The following is a 19163-nucleotide window of genomic DNA, read 5'->3' as shown; positions in this document are numbered from 1 at the left end:
TTGACAAAGACTGAAGCAAATAATGGAAAACAAAAAAGCCCAAGTTTCTTTGCATTTCTTCCTCTCAGAGACAGCTTAATGTGCTAAACACCACTAAAAACAAATGACCGTGTACAGTAACAACTGAGGTATGCTGTAGGTTTGTTAATCTAGGAAAATAGTAATTACCACGGTTTAAAGCTTGGATTAAATTTTCATTTTAATTTTCACAAGATTTTCATTCTCACATGCTAGGGTACAACTTTTTCTGTTTATTTAAAAGAATTCTTATTCTCACAGGCAGTCAAGTGGTCATTTTTAATAGCAGTATGTACTTCTATGGGGACAGAATCTGGACACACACCAGAGTAGATGACACAGCTTAACTGTCTACATTCTAAAGATGAATAGAACTAAACATTTAAATATTTTCCTTTCCCCACCCTGGTTTATTTAGAAGTGGTTTTCCTTAGGATTAGGAAACAAGGATCTTCTTAAAATTCAATTATCAATTATATAAATTATAAGGCATTACATAAGTTATAAGGAATTTTAGTATTAATAGAGATGTTGCTATATATGTCAGATAATACAGATCCTAACAATATTAGAGAAAATGTCTAACAACGATAGTGTATTAATGCTACCGGCAAACTTTCTCTCAGAGAACTGTATCTTCAACAGACAAACTAGATTTAAGATACCAAATTAGATGTATACCAAAATATATGTAGCTGCGAAAAAGAAACGAATTTTGGACTTATGAGAGTCCACCGGCTAATAATATAATTCAGGAGTATCATTTCATGATTAACTCTCTTCTAAATAATGTGTTCATGAAATGTCGCTATTATTCAGGCAGATGAGATTTTAGTAAGATCAGTTCACTAATAAACAATCAAATCACTGTCCTATAAGTTCCTGTTTGGCTGCATTAATTAATAAAACTTCTCAACAAATAAGCATTAGCACAGGTGAATAAAAGCATCCGGAATGATAGATACATTCTCAACTTGCATTACTTAGGAAAGATCATTTTCCTACTGAGGGCTAGAGTTTTAAAATGATGTGTGCTATAAATTCCAAACTATTCATGAGCTAGAACAGGAGTCTGCAAACTATCACCCAGATGCTTGTTTTTATAAGTAAAGTTTTACTGGAATGCAGCCATGCTTGTCATTTCTGTGAGTCTATGGCAGCTTTTTAAAATTATAGTTGACACACAATGTTTCATGAGTTTCAGGTACCCAACAGAGTGGCTGGACAACTCTATATGTTATGGTTTGCTCACCGCAAGCGTAGCTACCATCTGTCACCATCCAGCCCTATCACAATGCCACCGACTATACTCCTGTGCTGTACCTTTCATCCCCGTGACGTACACATTCCATCACTGGAAGCCTGTACTGGGTCCCACTCCCTGCACCCATTTTGCCCATCCTCCTACCCCCTCCTCTCTGACAACCATCGGTTCTCTGTAATTATGGGTCTGTTTATGCTTTTTGTTTTGCTTGTTACATCCCACATGTAAGCGGAGTCAGATGTTGTCTTTCTCTGATTTCACTTAGCATTATTCCCTCTAGATATGTCCATGTTGTTGCAAATGGCAAGATTTCTTCCCTTTTTATGGCTGAGTAATTTTCCATTGTGTATATGCGTGTGTGTGTGTATCTCCTTTATCCATTCATCTATGGACACTAGACTGCTTCCACATCTTGGCTACTGTAAATAATTTTGCAATAAACACAGGAGTGCACATATCTTTCCTTGTTAGTGTTTTAGTCTTCTCTGGGTAAATACCCAGTAGTAGAATTATCGGACCATATGCTATTTCTGTTTTTAATTTTTCTAAGAAACCTCCATCCTGTTTCCTACAATGGCTGTACCGATTTACATTCCCACCAACAGTGCACAACAGGTTTTTTTTTTTTTTCCTGTGTCCTTGACAACATTTGTTATTCCTTATCTTTTTGATACTAGCCATTCTGACTGGTATAAGGTATTATTATCTCATTGTGCCTTTGACTTACACTTCTCTAATGATTAGTGATGTTGAACATCGTTTCATGTGTCTGTTGGCATCCTATATGCGTTCTTTGGAAAAATGTCTATTTGATTATTTGGGTGTTTTGGGTGTTGAGTTGTAAGTTTATATATTTGGATATTAACTCCTTACTGAATATATCATTTGTAAATCTTCTCTCATTCGGTAGTTTGCCTTTTCATTTTGTTAATAGCGTCTTTCACTGTGCAAAGGCCTTTGTTTTGGTGTAGTTACCATAGTTTGTTTTTGTTTCCCTTGCCTTAGAAAAATGTTGCTAAGGCAATGTCAAAGAGATAACTATGTTTTTTGTTTTTGGGGTTTTTTTTGGAAATTTATTTCAGGTCTTTCAGGTCATTACTCCATTTTGAGTTTATTTTTTGCACTTGGTGTAAGAAAGTGGTCCAGTTTTACTCTTTTGTTTGTAATTGTGCAGTTTTCTCAGCATTTTTATTGAAGAGACTTTCTTTTCCTTATTGTATATTCTTGCATCCTCAGTCATAGGTTTATTGGCCATATTAAGCATGAGTTTGTTTCTGGGCTCCATTCCGGTGTACTGAACAAATGTGTGTATTTCTGTGACAGTACCATACTGTTTCATTATAGCTTTGTAGTATGTATCTTGAAATCTGGGGTTGTGATGCCTCTGGCTTTGTTCCTTCTCAAGACTGCCTTGGCTATTCATGTTTTCTGTGATTCCATACAAATTTCAGTACTTGTTCTAGTTTGTCCGTGGCAGCGTTAGAGCTACAGTGACCACGTGGTCTGCAAAGCCATACATGACCCTCTAAGAAAATGGGTGCCAATCTCTGGATTATAGGATATTTTTGTTATCACCTTTTAAATATTCCTTTTATTCCCAAAATTTCCTGCTTGAGATTTTTTAGGGCAAAAAACCAATGAAACAAAAAACCTTATTCAATGAGAAAATTACAATTCAAAATGGTATCTACTTCAACAGTCTGTTTTGCTTTGATAAAAACAGGCTGACGTCGATTAGGCTCGGCCTTTTTATTGACCACTGTGCTGTCTGGTTGCCACTTCTCTAGCACAGAAGTCTCTTTCACACTCTTGCTTGGGCTTCTGCCTCTTCTGCTACTGCTACATTTCCCAGGATGCTTCTTGAGCCTGCATTTTAACCTGTCTCATCACCTGTGTCCTTGTCTCTTCACCCCAGTTTTACATACGTTTTTCATGTACTCCTTTTCATCTTATAAGTTATCATTTAACAATTCTATAGTAGCTATTATTTTTAAACTTTAGTGTTTGTTTTGTATTTTATATATTCACTTGATTTATTCACATAGTAATTTCTTGATTATCACCCTTCTTACATCTCAGTTTTTCTCTTGGGTTTTAATTTGTTTCTTCCTGAAGTGCATCCAAATCTTCGCTTCTTTGTTACTCAGGGTACTGACCACTTCTGGGCTTGGAGCAGCCTTGGATCAGCTCCTACCTTTTCTAACAATACTCTCTTGCTCATTTCAAGAGATGGTTCCTTCTTCAACCCCATCCCTTCTGCTTTCTGTGTCTGAAGGGTTCACTCTAATTTCTTCTCCAACGAATCCCTTATGTTTCAAAGCAAATATTGATACATTAATTTTAAAAACCTCTTTTCTGTCATAGGAGGGCAAAAAGTGGATACCATGGCATGTGCTCATACCTCAATCTTGAAGTGGAAGTTCCACAGGTATTGATCTTTTTTAAATTATTACTAGCTCAGAAAAAAAAAAAAATCAGGCCAAATAACTTTTACCTACAGAAATATACATGTTCTATTTCTCATAACTGTCCCTGACTCTAATTCTGATAGGCAAGCAGTGGAAAGAACATGGACTTCTGAGTCATAATCCTGGAACAAATCTCAATTCCATTATATTTCGTGGATGTTAGGTAGATATTTAACCTCCCTGAGCCAAATGGTTTCCTTATCCGTAATATGGAGATGATTATACCTATGTATTTGGGTTGACAGAAATTAAAGATTATATAAACAAAGTGCTTAGTACATACTATGTTCTCCACAGATGTTAGTTGTTTCTTTTGCTATATGAACAATCAAGAATTAAATGTTAATTCCCACTTTTGTCATAAACCTCACCTTCCATTGGATTAGAGACAAAAACTTATCCAGTAAGTGGTCTGGTATATCACATAGCTTGATTCTGAATATTCTAGCAATCCTCTTTAATTTGTTTTTGTGGTTCTTCCTTTTACCCCTGAGTTTTTAACTTCATTTACTTTGGCTTTTTTCCTAATGATATACCAGCTGGATAAGACATTAAAAATATCAACTTGGTAAACTTTCAGTACTTTTAAAATGAATTCATAATAATCCATAAGAATTCAAACTTTTGATAAAAGGCAGAACCAGATTTCATAATACAAACATTGACTGTAACCAAAAAAATGCTCTGGAATAGCCTTATTTTAGCAACTAAGGATTTTCGAAAGAGCACAATCAATTTCCAAAACAATATTTGGCTAACAAAACTATAGGGTATCCATTAAAGAAGCTTATGCAATAATAAAAAAATCAAAGTAATTTTGAAAAAGCAGAACTAAATTTTACTACTCTGCTTTCATAAAGGTAAAAAAACCCTTTCATAACAGCTCTGCATGGGTACAATTGATCTGCCATTAACAGAGCCATCTCTGAATGTCACTTAGCTTCAAAAATCAAGGCTCAGACACAAAAAACAGTATTACAGTCACAAGTAAAAGAAAAAATAAAAGTCAATCAATAATGGTAGCAACAGTGTATATAATTAGAGACCCTTCTAAAAAAACATATTAGGGCCTAATGTACATGCAAATCAAGGCAGAAGATTCTTTAACAATGGAATCGTACAGTCATGTCTCAATGACCTGGAGCATCCTGCTCTGGCAATAAGGAATACCAACGATGGTCTGGGCCTTCTCTAGCATAACAATAATCGTCCTATGAGGAAAGAGAGGCTTATCCGAAAGAAATACAGAGTTTGAGACAGGAGTATCTCATTTAATAAATCATCAGAGCCTAAGCTAAAAAGGATATCTTTTTATCTTTTGTAATTAGGTTTTTATTTTCAGAGATCTATCAGGGAAAGATCTTGTTTTATCTTTTATTCTGACTTATGAATTTATATTTTGGGCTGTAATTGACATAACCTTTGTATTAGTTTAAGGTGTATACAATGATTTGATACATGCATATATTACAGAATGATTATCACAAAGTTTAGTTAACATCTATTGCCCCTCACCTAGTTTTTTTCTTGTGATTGAGAACTTTTAAGACTTACTCAGTAATTTTCAAATGCACAAGACAGTATTATTACTGTTTCTTTTACTATACACTTAGCATGGACTTAATTTAATTCCCCTGGCCTCAGCCTATCTGCTGAGGAACAAAGAGAAATGAGATCCTGGTAATGTGGCTTAAGCCCAGGGTCAGGCTGTGTGCCTCAACTGTTGTTATGTGAGTCAACAAGATCTTTTTACTGTTTAAGCCTACCTGAGCTGGGTTTAGTTACGTGCAGTATCAAGAGTTCTAACTAATAAAATATTGGAATTACATAAATCTTTAACAAACTGTAAATCAATAATGTAGCCTATGACAACCAGTTTTGAATATGGTAAGCAAAAATATTCTCCCAGGGATGATATGGGTGATCCCGTACTTTTCAAAGGTATTTTATTTTTTTTTGGAGGAGAAAAATAAATAGGTTTTTTTATTCTGAGCTTCCCCTAGCAAGGGAGTCAGCCATCAAACCTTGCATTCTGGCAGACTCAAAAGCAGGTGGGGCAGTGGAAAACAATTGACAAAGCAGTGATAAAAGGAAGACTTCCAGAAGCTGTCAGCTTAAAAAAAAGAAAACTTTTCATGGATGTGGGGGGAGGAGTAGGACAGAGGGACTAGAAATCTTTGTGAGCACATCCTACCACAGATTCTGGATCCACTGCAGTGACCAAGAATAATATTTTCATTTGTTTTGGCTTTGGGAGAACCACATTATTCATATCAGTATAATGTGTAGTATCTAAAAATTAGTTGATTCATACCCCCTCAAATAAAAACCCAAACTCAAACCAGTAACCACCACACACTTAAAGAAATTCAGAATGGTGTTTAACAAGCACCTATGGGGAAACAACCCCTAGTTTTAGAGAACCTGAATTAACTGCTTTCAGAACAGTTTAAAAAGAGTTTGAGACAAACATGCTTTAATTTTTTCTATGAAGCATAAAATCCTCTTTAGTCTTAGTTAAAATAAAAGCTATTTACTGAGCATTTATGTGTCAGGTACTGTGGGAAAATGCTTTATATACATTTACTCATTTAATTTCTGTATCTTCCTTTAGCAGATCTTATTTTAAAATCCCAATTGCTAATTTTTATTGTTGTTTCCATCACTGTGTGACTGCTTAAGCTAAGTATTTGGTTGGTCAGTTAAATTGTATGTGGTATCAGAGACAGAAAACTAGGGGCAATATTTATAGCATATAAACAGCATTTTCTAGAGTATGCCATGAAATGATAAGTTTGGGATTAATATTGGTGTCTTATAAAGATTTCTTGTCTTCCATCATTTGCAGGTTCCATCTAATACAGCTAGAATGGTTGCAACTGACTGGGTTGTTGAGACTGGAATTTGAACTCCATCTAAGAGTTAACACTAGAAAATTCCAAACTTACCAGGACTCCAAGCATATCAAGACACCAGATGACTTGGAGGGCCCTTATTTATAGCAAACAGCCCCTAATCATCTACTATGTACTACAGAAAATGAAGCTTACAAATTTCATACTAAGGCTACTCAAAGAGTGGTCTGTGAACCTGGTACCAGTCTGCAAACTGTTTGTTAGTAGTCCAGGACATTATCTACATCACTAAGTATAATGCTTAGTTCAGCTAACTTGTTTTTTCATAGCAAGATACTCTTGATGAAGAAGACGGGACTGATTTAGATTCTAGCCCAAGATCCTTACCCACCATGAACTGGTAACGGTTTGTGGACCAGCTATTTGGAATAACATTTGTTCTAGACCTCAGTCTCTGATGCCACACACAATTTAAATGACCAACCAAATACTTAGCTTCAACAGTCACATAGTAATGGAAAAAACAATAAAAATTAGCAATTGAATACAAAAAATAATAGGATACCTAGGAATAAACCCAACCGAAGAGGTGAAAGACCTGTACTCTAAAAACCATAAAACACTGATGAAAGAAATTGAAGATGACACAAATGGAAAGATATTCCACGCTCATGCACTGGAAGAACAAATACTGTTAAAATGTCTGTACTACCCAAAGCAATCTACACATTTAATGCAATTCCTATCAAAGTACCAACAGCATGATTCACAGAGCTAGAACAAAGTCATAGGGATTTGGGTTTTGTTGCTAGACCAAAGAATCCTAAAATTTGTATGGAACCACAAAAGACCCCAAATAACCAAAGCAACACTGAAAAAAGAAAAAGCTGGAAGGATCTACAATTCCGGACTTCAAGCTCTATTACAAAGCCGTAGTAACCAAAGGAGTACGGTACTGGCCCAAAAACAGACACATAGATCAACAGAACAGAAAACCCAGAAATGAACCCACAATTATATGGTCAATTAATCTTCGACAAAGCAGGAAAGAATATCCAATAGGAAAAAGACCATGTCTTCAACAAATGGTGTTGGGAAAACTGGACAGCAACATAAAGAAACTGGACCACATTCTTACACCATACACAAAAATAAAATTCAAAATGGATGAAAAACCTAAATGTGAGACAGGAAACCATCAAATTCCTACAAGAGAACACAGGCAGTAATTTCTTTGACATCGTCATAGTAACTTTCTAGACATGTCTCCTGAGGCAAGGGAAACAAAAGCACAAATAAATTACTGGGACTACATTAAAAGGCTTCTGCACAGCAAAGGAAAACAAAACTAAAAGGCAGCCTATAAAAGGCAAATGACATATCTGATAAAGGATCAGTATCCAAAATATATAAAGGACTTATAAAATATAAAACCCCAAAATCGAATAATCTGACTAAAAATGGGAAGAAGACATGAGCTGACATTTTTTCCAAAGAAGACATCCAGATGGCCAACGGACACATGGTGGATAATGTTAAACATCTTTTCATCAGGGAAATGCAACTCGAAATTACAATGAGATATCACCTCACACCTGTCAGAATGGCTAAAATCAACACAAGAAATAACAGGTGTTGGTGAGGATGTGAAGAAAGGGGAACTCTCGCACACTGTTAGTGGGAATGCAGACTGGGGCAGCGACTCTGGAAAACCGTATGGAGGTTCCTCGAAAAGTTAAAAATACAACTACTCTATGATTCAGCATAGAGTAAATAAATACTAGGTATTTATCCAAAAAATACAAAAATACTAATTCAAAGCAATACACACACCCCAATGTTTACAGCCGCATTATCTACAATAGCTGAATTATGCAAATAGCCCAAGTGTCCATCCAGTGACGATGAATGGATAAGATGGAATATTATTCAGCCATAAAAAGAATGAAATCTTGCCATCTGCAACAATATAGATGGAGTTAGAGAACATTACGCTAAGCAAAATGAGTCAGAGAAAGACAAATACCATATGACTTCACTCATCTGTGGAATTTAAGAAACAAATGAGCAAAGGGCGGGGGGAGAGGCAAACCAAGAAACAGGCTCAACTACAAAGAACCAACTGATGGGTTACCAGCCGGGAGGGAGGGGGTGGGGGGATGGGGGAAACAGGTGATGGGGATGAAGGAGGGCGCTTGTCGTGAGGAGCACCGGGTTTGTATGCAAGTGTTGAATCGCTATATTGTACACCTGAATCTAATATGACACTACATATCAACGAAGTGGAATTTTAAATAAAAACTTAAAAACCATTAGCAAGTGACCTCACCTTTGACAGAAGCAATTTCACACAGGAAACATGACCTTCATAGACAGCAGACAGAAGAGGGGTGATATGATGTTTATCTGGAGCCTATGAAACAATGAGATAAAAAAACCACTTTATTTTTCACTTCTTCCTTCTTTCTAGATTTAGAGAACTACTAATGTTTCCCTATTTGCCTTTTTATACAAAATCACTTCGCAGCTACAAGTTCCCTGCCGTTTAGAGAGCTGCCAAGGCCCAAGCCCATAAGCAGCGTCTCCTTGGGCACCAGCACAGTGAAGTAGAGGGTGCAGCGCTTTGACTTCAGCTCAAACCTTGGCTCTGCCACTTACTGTACTGACTAGTTATTTAACCTCTTCGAGACCCAAGTCCTCACTATTGTAGGAATGCCAGTGAGGTCCAGGAAGGGAAGAGGTGGGTAGAATTGGCCACTGAAGAGGTAAAAGACCGCCACAATGGGGCCAGGTGACATGTGCACAGTGGATCTCATTGCTGTCATGGTTAAACATTTTTCCAAAACTCTGGAAAGCTACAAAAGGCAAGTGCCGGGAGATGACTGCTCCTGTCTGACCATCTGCCTATTGACCTTTGTCCAAAACTCCAATTTGGATTTATCCTCTGACTGCGGAGTCCTATCCTCCATGCATGACAGGCATTTGCTAACTCTAGATAGTTTTAAAAAGTCTGTTTGTGCTGCTTATTAAAAAAAAAAAAAAATCCCAATTATATATTTCTAAGTTACAGGAAATTTGATATATTTCAGACTATATTCTTATTTTATAAGTCTGTAGAAAATAATTACCCCAGGCATACAACAGGAATTTTTTCTAAAATGACAATGTTCTTGGGACATCTGGGTGGCTCATCCATTAACTGTCTGCCTTTAGCTCAGGTCATGATCCCGGGGTCCTGGGATCGAGTCCTGCATCAGGCTCCTTGCTCAGCAGGGAGCCTGCTTTTCCCTCTGCCTGACACTCCCCCTGCTTGTGCTCTCTCTCTCTGACAAATAAAATCTTAGAAAAAAAAAAAAATAAAATGACAACATTTACATACATTAATATCTGCTCCTTTCAGAAGCAGAAATTCCAGGATTTCAAGCTGCCCACAGTCTGCTGCATAATGAAGAGGCTTCCTTCCACCTTCTAGTGTCCGGTTGACATCTTCTCCCTTATAAGAGAAGCCAAATGAAAATGATTTTTAGATAGATGGTAGACTGAAGATGGGTGGGACATGAGACACCTGGGATTTTTCCCTTCTTAAGGTGTAAGAGTTTCCTGAAACAATTACATTTCCTGCGAAGTGAAGTAAGTAACCAAGAAGTTGAAATCAAATTCTGCACAGTAGCACACACGCAGTATGAAGATAATTCAATCATGACTAGTCAAACTGAAAACAAAAGACAATAATGCTGTCATGAAATATGTTACTGTGCTCTATTTCTAGGGAGTTCAGTCAGCATAATGTCAAGATGGGGCCACAGAAAACTGGTTAAGTTCAAACACACAGTTTAGGCCGATCACAGGACATGTATTGTAATTCAAGGAAAAGCATCATTATTTTGAAGGAAGCAGACATCATCATCACAAGGTAGTCCGTACTGCTACTAAGAATCATTTCCTTCATTTAACATTTACTAAAGCCCTGCTATATGGCGGGCGCTGTGCACGGAGAAGACAAAGGTGAACAAAATCAGACCTGGCTTCTGACTGCGTGGAGCTAACCATCTAGTGTGGGGAGGCAGATATTAATCAAATAATCACGTAATCAATGTCAAAATGTAACTGCTATGAAGGAAAGGAATTCAGTGCTATACAAATACTGAAGAACAGGACTTAATCTTGGTGGAGTGGGTCATGTTAGAAAATGAACTTAAGGCCTCAAAAAAGTTTTCATTCATTGAGAAGATCCCAACAATAATAAATACAACCAGCCTCTTTACTGGCCAGGCCTGGCACCGTGCTAGACACATACTCTCTGATCTTCAAACCAACCTACAAGGAGAAAATCTCCACTTAATAAACGAAAAGTCTGAAGCTAAAAGCGGTCAACTTTTAGTAACAAGAGAGATCTAAACTCATTGTCTTTCTAAACCACCATGTTGCCTCCAATTCAGCATTTGCCCCTTCTTAAGCAAAGTTCAGGTTGCAGAGTAGCAACAGGTCTGAAGGAATTTATTTTCTCTACTGTACGAGTCACTTATCTTGGTTTGGTCAACTCATCAAGCCAGATTCTGAATCAGGATGTTCAGAACCCTATCATTCCATGGCCATTACAAGCTGTTCTTTCAAAACACCCTCTATATGGATTTAGAAGAAAAGTGTTCAACATGCTTAAAGTCACCGGAGACGGGGCTGAAGCTCCAACTCTTCTACTTATCTGTGGGACCTGAGAATGGTTACTTTCCAAATCTGTTTCCTTATCCGTAAAATGGGAAGAAAAATGCTTAGACCCTACAAGGTTTTAGTGCATCATTAAAGCTACTCCATGCAAAGTATTTGACACAGGGTAAAATGTTTAATAAAGGTTAACTATTATTTCTGTGGCTCCCTGATGTTGGTTTATATAGCACTAAAAGACTATCCAAAATTGAGTTAAGGCATGTTTCTGCACAATGGTTGAAATTTAAAGGTATGATTTAATGTAATATACTGGCCATTCAGAAACAAGTAGTAAGGGCAACTTGGTGTGCCACCGTAGCCTTTATTCACAGCTGCTCAAGTGGGAGGCTTTGAGGCAAACGGAGATACTGCTTCAACAATTCTCAAATATAACTAGTTTTCCTTACGTTATTAATATCTCCTTTCCATTATTAACATTAACTAGAGAGCATTAACTGGATAGGTGTTTTCACTGAAAAGAAAGTATTGCTTGAGAGAAAGACAACTATCATATGATTTCTCTCATCTATGGAACATAAGAACTAGGAAGATCAGTAGGAGAAGAAAGGGATAAAGAAAGGGGGGGTAATCAGAAGGGGGAATGAAACATGAGAGACTATGGACTATGAGAAACAAACTGAGGGCTACAGAGGGGAGGGGGGTGGGGGAATGGGATAGGCCGGTGATGGATAGTAAGGAGGGCACATATTGCATGGTGCACTGGGTGTTATACACAACTAATGAATCATCGAGCCTTACATCGAAAACCGGGGATGTACTGTATGGTGACTAACATAATAAAAAATCATTAAAAAGAAAAAAGTATTGCTTGTAGTAATGACTGTCAAAAATATATTTTCTTGAATCAAAATAAGTGGCATCTTCCTTCCCTGCTTAGTGTTAAGTATGGAAAATGCATATGAAATGGAGTTGTGAGTTTAAACTTTCTCCTTTATCCCTGCAGACACTGTTTTTACAGTTCTTTCTTTAGCAGACAAAAAATGACAGTATCAGAAAGGCTTCATATGACTGACAGGGAAGAAAGGATCCTCTTCTGCGGAGCCTTTGCAAAAGCTGTACTTACAGAGAAAGTTATAGTACAAAGACCTGTACTGGAAAAGTCGCAAGGCCTCAAAATAATGATTTTTGTACTTTCACCTAAAAAACTAGAGAGTATTACACACACACACACACACCCAACCTAGATAGTATTATGCTAAGTGAAATAAATTAGCTGGAGAAAGACAAATACCATATGATTTTACTCATGTGGAATTTAAGAAACAAGCAAAAAACAACAACAAACAAAAAACCTGACATAGGTTAAAAAAAAAAAAAAAAGAGAGAGAGGGGCAAACCAAGAAACAGACCCTTAACTACAGAGAACAAACTGATGGTTAACCAGAGTGGAGGTGGGTAGGGGGACGAGTGAAATAGGTGATGGGGATTAAGGACCACACTTGGGATGAGCCCTGGGTGATGAATCACTATACTGTACACATGAAACTAATATTACACTGTATGTTAACTGGAATTTAAATAAAAACTTAAAACTTAAAAATTTAAATAAAAACTTAAAACTTAAAAATTTAAATAAAAACTTAAAACTTAAAAATTTAAATAAAAACTTAAAAAAAGGTTTATGGAAATCCCTGTACCTTCTGCTCAATTTTGCTGTGAACCTAAGTATGCTCCAAAAAATAAAGTTTATTTTTAAAAAGTAAAATCAAATTCAAAGTAAGCCAGAAGCAAGAAAAGATGAGCAGGAACTAATGAAACAGAAAACAAAAAAGTAATAGAAATCAAAAGCTGATTCTCTGAGATCAGTACAATTGATAAATCTCTAACCAGAGTGGTCAGAAAACTAAAGAGTGCCAACACAAAGTGCTAATATCAGACTTTACTGATTACCTTCCCACAAAGAGACTCCCAGGCCCTAGAGGGCTACACTGGCAAATTTTACCAAACATTTAAGAAAAAGGGTGATACCAACTCTTCCAGAAGATAGGAGCATTTCCACTCATTTTATGAGGTCAGCATTACTCTTCAAAATGCGAACAAAGAGGATACAAAAGACACTACAACAAAAGAACGCTACAGGCTAATATCCTTCATGAACACAAGTTCTAAACAAAATGTTAGCAAACTGAACCCACAAATATATGAAAAGAATATAACCATGACCAAAAGTTTATCCCAGGAATACAAAGTTGGTTAAATATTTGAAAAGTCAGTCAACATAATTCACCATTTCGACAAATCAGAAAAGAAAAACCATATGATCATTTCAGTAGGTGAAAAAGCATCTGACAAAACCCTACATCCCTTCCTGATAAAAACTCAGCTAACTATAGAAAGAAGAAAATTTCCCTGGTCTAATTAGGGGCTTCCAAAAAAAAAAAAAAAATTAACTACAACTATCATACTTCATTGGTGACATATTGAATGCTTTGCCCCTAAAAATCAGGAACAAGACGTCTCTGTTTTTATCGATTCTACTCAACACAGTACTGGAAGTTCTAACCAATGCAATTAGGCAAGAAAAAAAAGCATCCATTTTGGGGAAGAAAAAAAAAGTAAAAGTGTCTTTATTTATTTGCAGGTGACATGATCATCTATGTAGAAAATTCCATGGAATCTACCAAAAAGCTACTAGAACTAGTAAGTAACTTTAGCAGTGTTTCAGGACAAAACAATATATAAAATCAACTGCATTTTTGTATATTAGCAATGAGTAATTGCAAATCAGAAGTAAAATCAGTATTATTTACAAGAGCATCCAAAGATATGAAATACTTAGTGATAAATTAACAAAAATGTGAAATATACACCAAAAACTACTAAAAATTATTGAAATTAGAGAGGACCTTAAAGAAATGGAGAGATATACCACGTTTGTGGGTTGGAAGGCTTAGGACTGCAGAGATGTCAATTCTCCCCAAACTGATGTGTAGATTCAACACAGTACCAGTCAAAACCACAGGAGGCTTTTTAAAGAAACTGACAAACTGATCCTACATTTCATCTGGAAATGCAAAGAATCCAGACTAGCCAAAACCACTTTAAAAAAGGGACAAGGTGGAAGACTAGTACTACCTGATTTCAAGAATTACTAGAAATGAAGTAATCAAGAAAGTACAGCATTGCCATAAAATTATAAAATATGCAAACTTTTGGGGCGCCTGGGTGGCTCAGTCGGTTAAGCATCTGCCTTTGGATCAGGTAGGTCATGATCCTGGAGTTCTGCTGCATTGGGCTCCCTGCTCAGAGGGGAGTCTGGCTTCTCCCTCTCCCTCTGCTCCTTCTCTCTCTCCCTCAAATAAATAAAATCTTTAAAAAACCCCCAAATATGCAAACTGTTATCACTATAGTGATAGAAAGCTGATCAGTGGTTGCCTGGGGGAAGGGGAGGAGAGGGACAACAGGAGGGCGGGATTACAAAAGAGCAGTGAGGGTAATGGATGTGTTCATTATCTTGACTGTGGTGATGATTTCCCAGGTATATACATGTCAAAACTTACCAAATTGTACACTTTAAATATCTGTAGTTTGTTGTATTTCAATTATACCTCAGTAAAAGATTTTCCTGAAATCAAACCTCTGTGGCTCTATTCTTACAAAATGGGCTGCTAACAAAGCAATATTTGAGATAGGATGAGAACAGGGGTGACTCATAATCTTTGTGGGAGCCTTAAAGAGCAAAAGCTAGTTGAGGTCAAGTTCCTTCACTGTTAGTGCTGAAGGAAAAACTGTGGCCTTACATCCTACACCTCAACTAACTGCACGGAACCAGAAGTTTTAAAGTGGGATGAGAGAGGATCAATGTGACCCCCGACCAGCTGGGTGGGCTTCAGAGATCAAAACAATCGTCCGAATTGCTGGAAAAAACATCCTTATCAATATCCTACCTTTCAGCACTATTTTGTCTACTCCATTCTTTACTATGCAACTACAGGGAGCTTGCTAAACATAAACTGTGATCACATCATTCCCTTTTAAAAAGTCATCTGATGGCTATTCATTGCTCCCAGAGAATAATGTCTAAACAACATACTTTAGAAGATCTGGAGTGATCTATCTGGTGACTGCCCTTTCAACTTCAATTCTCACAGCATTTCTCCCCCAGAACCCCCATTTCCCCTCCCCACACCCCCCTCCTTTGTTTAGTTAACGCCCACTAATCCTTTAGAAGCAGGCTTTAATACAACTGCCTGGAGAGTCATTTCTAACCACCTCAGCACTGAGTGATGGGAGCTTCACAGGTGTGCTCAAAGCATTGCATTTCCCTGTGGTTAACACTCACCACATTGTACTCAAACTGCCTCTATCTGTATCCTCTATGAACACAGGTCAGGTACCATGGCTCTATTATTTACTTTTGCATCTCCAATGCCTAGTATAGTTTCCGACATACAGTAAATGTTGATATGATAAAGCTTCTAGATGAAGAAATGGTGAGGTTGCTCAAGTAATAGATTTGGAAGCAGGTCATACATGACACCTTCCATTTCAAGCACACATGGATAATACATTAGTTATCTAGTAATAGCAGCAGTAACTTGAGATCAATGGTGTGTTTACTGATGTGCGGGGGGTTCAATGATAATTTCACCAGGTTTTCAGCGGTCTTGATAGGTGTAACTGCAGTAGTGGTGATAAAATAGGGAAGGAAGATAGTGCTCTATCTAGTTCCTTTCTCCCTACCCTCTGCCCATACTCTAGGCATTAGTGACATCATCAGAGAGGAAGTTAGACACCTGTTCTGTAATCTTGATTCTAATTTAATGAAACATTATGAGCTACAAAGAAAAATCTAATCCTAATTTTGTCTCCCAGATTCTGGGACTAAAGAAAGATGTACTATCTCAAGGGGTCCCTTAGCATTACATGACAATCTTACCATGTTTTCCTTTTTCTCTTGCTTTTCCACTTTCCACAGAGACTATTTTAAATTTCTTTCACTTTTTATATACCTCAGACTTCTCTACCTTCTCTTTCCCTTTCATTCTCAGCAGATAACCTCACTGTACCCTCTACACAGAAGACTGTCTTCAGACAGCCACTCCCTTAGCAACTTCCCTCCCCCCACACCTTCCTACCACTGACAACTCTCTCCTCTCCTCCTATCGGAAGCCAAACTCTCACCTCTGTTTTGGATATCATCCTTTCCTATTTTTTTAGAAAACTTAATCCTTTGTTTATCTCTTTTCTTGCCTATGTTTTCAACCTCTACTGCTCTATGGGCTCCTTTTCATCAGTATATGCCACGCACAGCTCTTCCACTAAACAAGCAAAATACAACACAATAACCTCTCCTTAGGCCCATCCTTAGACCTTTCAGTTACTGTTCTCCCTCCTCCCTCTCATGGCTAAATTTTCCAAAAGCACTGTCTGTATTTGCTAGCTCCAATTTCTCACCTTCTGTTCTAATCTGACTTCCACCCTCAACACTAAACCATAACCATTTTTGCTGAGGTCAGTGACTTCCATGTTGCAAAATGCAAAGGTTATTTCGGTCCTCACCTTAACCTCACAGAAGTAACAAAGTGGATCATTTCTTCCTTTTTTAAACACACTCTCTTCTGGCTTCAGGGACACCACATTATTGACTACTGCTTCTCTGTTTCCTCTCCTGACTTATCCATGTCTACCAGGAGTTTTGTAACAAATTTTGGGGATCTATATATGATTTGGGGATCTATATATGATTTAATCATATATAATTTAAAGAGCTGGTAAGTTCGGTCATCCTTATACAGTCCTGTAATAATATCTATATCAAAATACTTTGACTATAAATTTTGAGTAACAAATGCTTCCTCAGGTATAAAGTTTACATATATTTTTGAAGACCTCACCATGCAGTAATGTGTTTATGAGAATGTTTTTCATCATGATATGTGTGTAAATAACCATGCAGGTCACAAATAATAACTGCACACAGCTTCTATTTACCAAATGCAGTTGAAGTAACACAGACTGACAAACCTAATTCGTCATCACATCACGGCTTGCCTGGCTTTCCCTTTCCCTTTCAACAAGAATTATCTATCCAGTTTTACTGGATTTTACTCTCTTTCTTTTATTGAAACATGAAGCCTGTTGGTTGTTAAAAATACACAAAATAGATTTTTATTCTATTACAATTATATTTTGCCATATTTTTCTTCTAAGTTGTTTTTAAACTATTCTTATTTTCTCCAAATATGGCATATTCCAGATACATAATATGGCAAACATAATAAACTCTGCAATATTTTCCAGTGAGTTTAAATTAAATACATTCTATCCGGAACCACTATAGTGACTATGAAATGCTTTAGAATAGGTTGACTCCTGGTGCCTCTCAAACAAGGGGGTTTAGATTATGGTGGGAAGAGAAAGTCCATGTGGTATTCTAAATCAAATGGAACCCAAGAAGAGTTCTAAGATTATTCCATATTCTAACATTTGCAGACTACCTTCTCTGATTCTTCCCTGGTCCTAATCAAAATTATTCATAGAATTAAAAAAAAAAGGATGTGATAATGCGTGACTAGTTTATATTAAAAAGTCAGTGAGTTCTATGTTAAGGGGAGAACTGAATAAATTGTAAGCAATATCATTTATTCCAATGTTGAAGCATGACATTTTAGGGCTGGACAGTGGACAGGTTTTCCAAATTTTGAAAATTAAATGACATTACTAGCATTTGTGAAGGTCAGTCATCCTTCATTTCTCAAGTACCACTGTTCTGAATAAACCAAGAGTTTCAGTTATACTGATAAATTCTTATCTGACTAGAAAATTATTGGTGAAATGGTCTAATTCTACATTTAATATCAATAAATCAACTAGTATTTACTAAGAAGCCATGTTCCTAGCATTGTGCTGGGCATGCTAATGGTACAAAAAAGAATTGTGGGTCTGTGTCTACTTATGAATCAGACTACATCTTATACTTCTTTAATTTCTACCACAATGCCTACTATGGTACTTTAAAACTTCAAGAATAATTTGTGATTGCTGATTATGATAGTATGTTAAAATGCTGTACTGAGAAGTAACAGTATTCACTAAGGTGATTTAGAGAGTATGGGTGAACACAGCACATGTGTACGTAAGAGAATATGGTGGATGGATTTCTCATAGGAATTTCCTCCTGGAAATCCAGCAAGTGTTACCTTGGAAAGTACCTACCACACGATAGTTGTGAGGCTTCACTGAAATAATGTAAGGCGCCTGGCACACAGTGAGCACTCAATAATGCCAAATGCTTTTATTAATAGAGCCCTCAATGGTTCTCATCTGAATAGCTTTCTACTTAATTTCTCCACATTTAACAATTCAACAAATGTCAATCAAGTACCTCAGTGTTCCTAAAAAGTAAGACTGATCGGTCATGCTACTCCTTCACTCAAAAAATGCCAACTGCTCGCTCCCTCTTGCTGAATAAAAAATCCTCATCACAACACTCAACTCCTCTTCACTTCAACACCAACTTACCATTCTGGCCATTTTACCTCATACATACACCGCTCCCAACATATCAGTGTTTTCCCACTTCTAGGCAACTTCATGTTGTTGCTTTTGTCATGGTTACCCCACTTCCATTCATGTCCTGATCTGCTGAAATTGCACTTAGCCTTCAAGACCTATTTTCTCTTGTAAAACTTTTACCTGATATTCTTTTTCGCCCTTGATACTCTTGATATGTAATTCCCTCCTTTTAATCCTCACAGTTCTTAGTTTATGTCTCTGACTACACTTCACCTTTTTTCAATTAGGTATCTGTTATTTATGTACTTCAATAAAAACTCCATTAAAAAAAAGGAGAGTGCCTTACTTATACATACTGCCTATGATGTCTACGGG

The 19163-nt window shown here is 36.9% G+C and overlaps 1 protein-coding gene across 1 annotated transcript in view; it reads right to left on the bottom strand.

Annotated features, from left to right (window-relative positions):
- Positions 1–19163, bottom strand: part of MTPN (myotrophin) — a 53646-nt gene that overhangs the window by 9488 nt on the left and 24995 nt on the right. Inside the window, exons 2-3 of the mRNA XM_008707607.2 lie at positions 9985–10098; positions 8935–9018 (exon numbers count right to left, since the gene is read on the bottom strand). Coding sequence (XP_008705829.1) covers positions 8935–9018; positions 9985–10098 — 198 coding nt within the window. The remainder of the gene's footprint in view (positions 1–8934; positions 9019–9984; positions 10099–19163) is intronic.

This window comes from Ursus maritimus, unplaced genomic scaffold (genome assembly GCF_017311325.1).
Source record: "Ursus maritimus isolate PB19 unplaced genomic scaffold, ASM1731132v1 scaffold_3, whole genome shotgun sequence".
Taxonomy (NCBI): domain Eukaryota; kingdom Metazoa; phylum Chordata; class Mammalia; order Carnivora; family Ursidae; genus Ursus; species Ursus maritimus.
The sequence above is the reverse complement of the archived record's forward strand: the minus strand, read 5'-3'. Positions and strand labels throughout refer to the sequence as shown.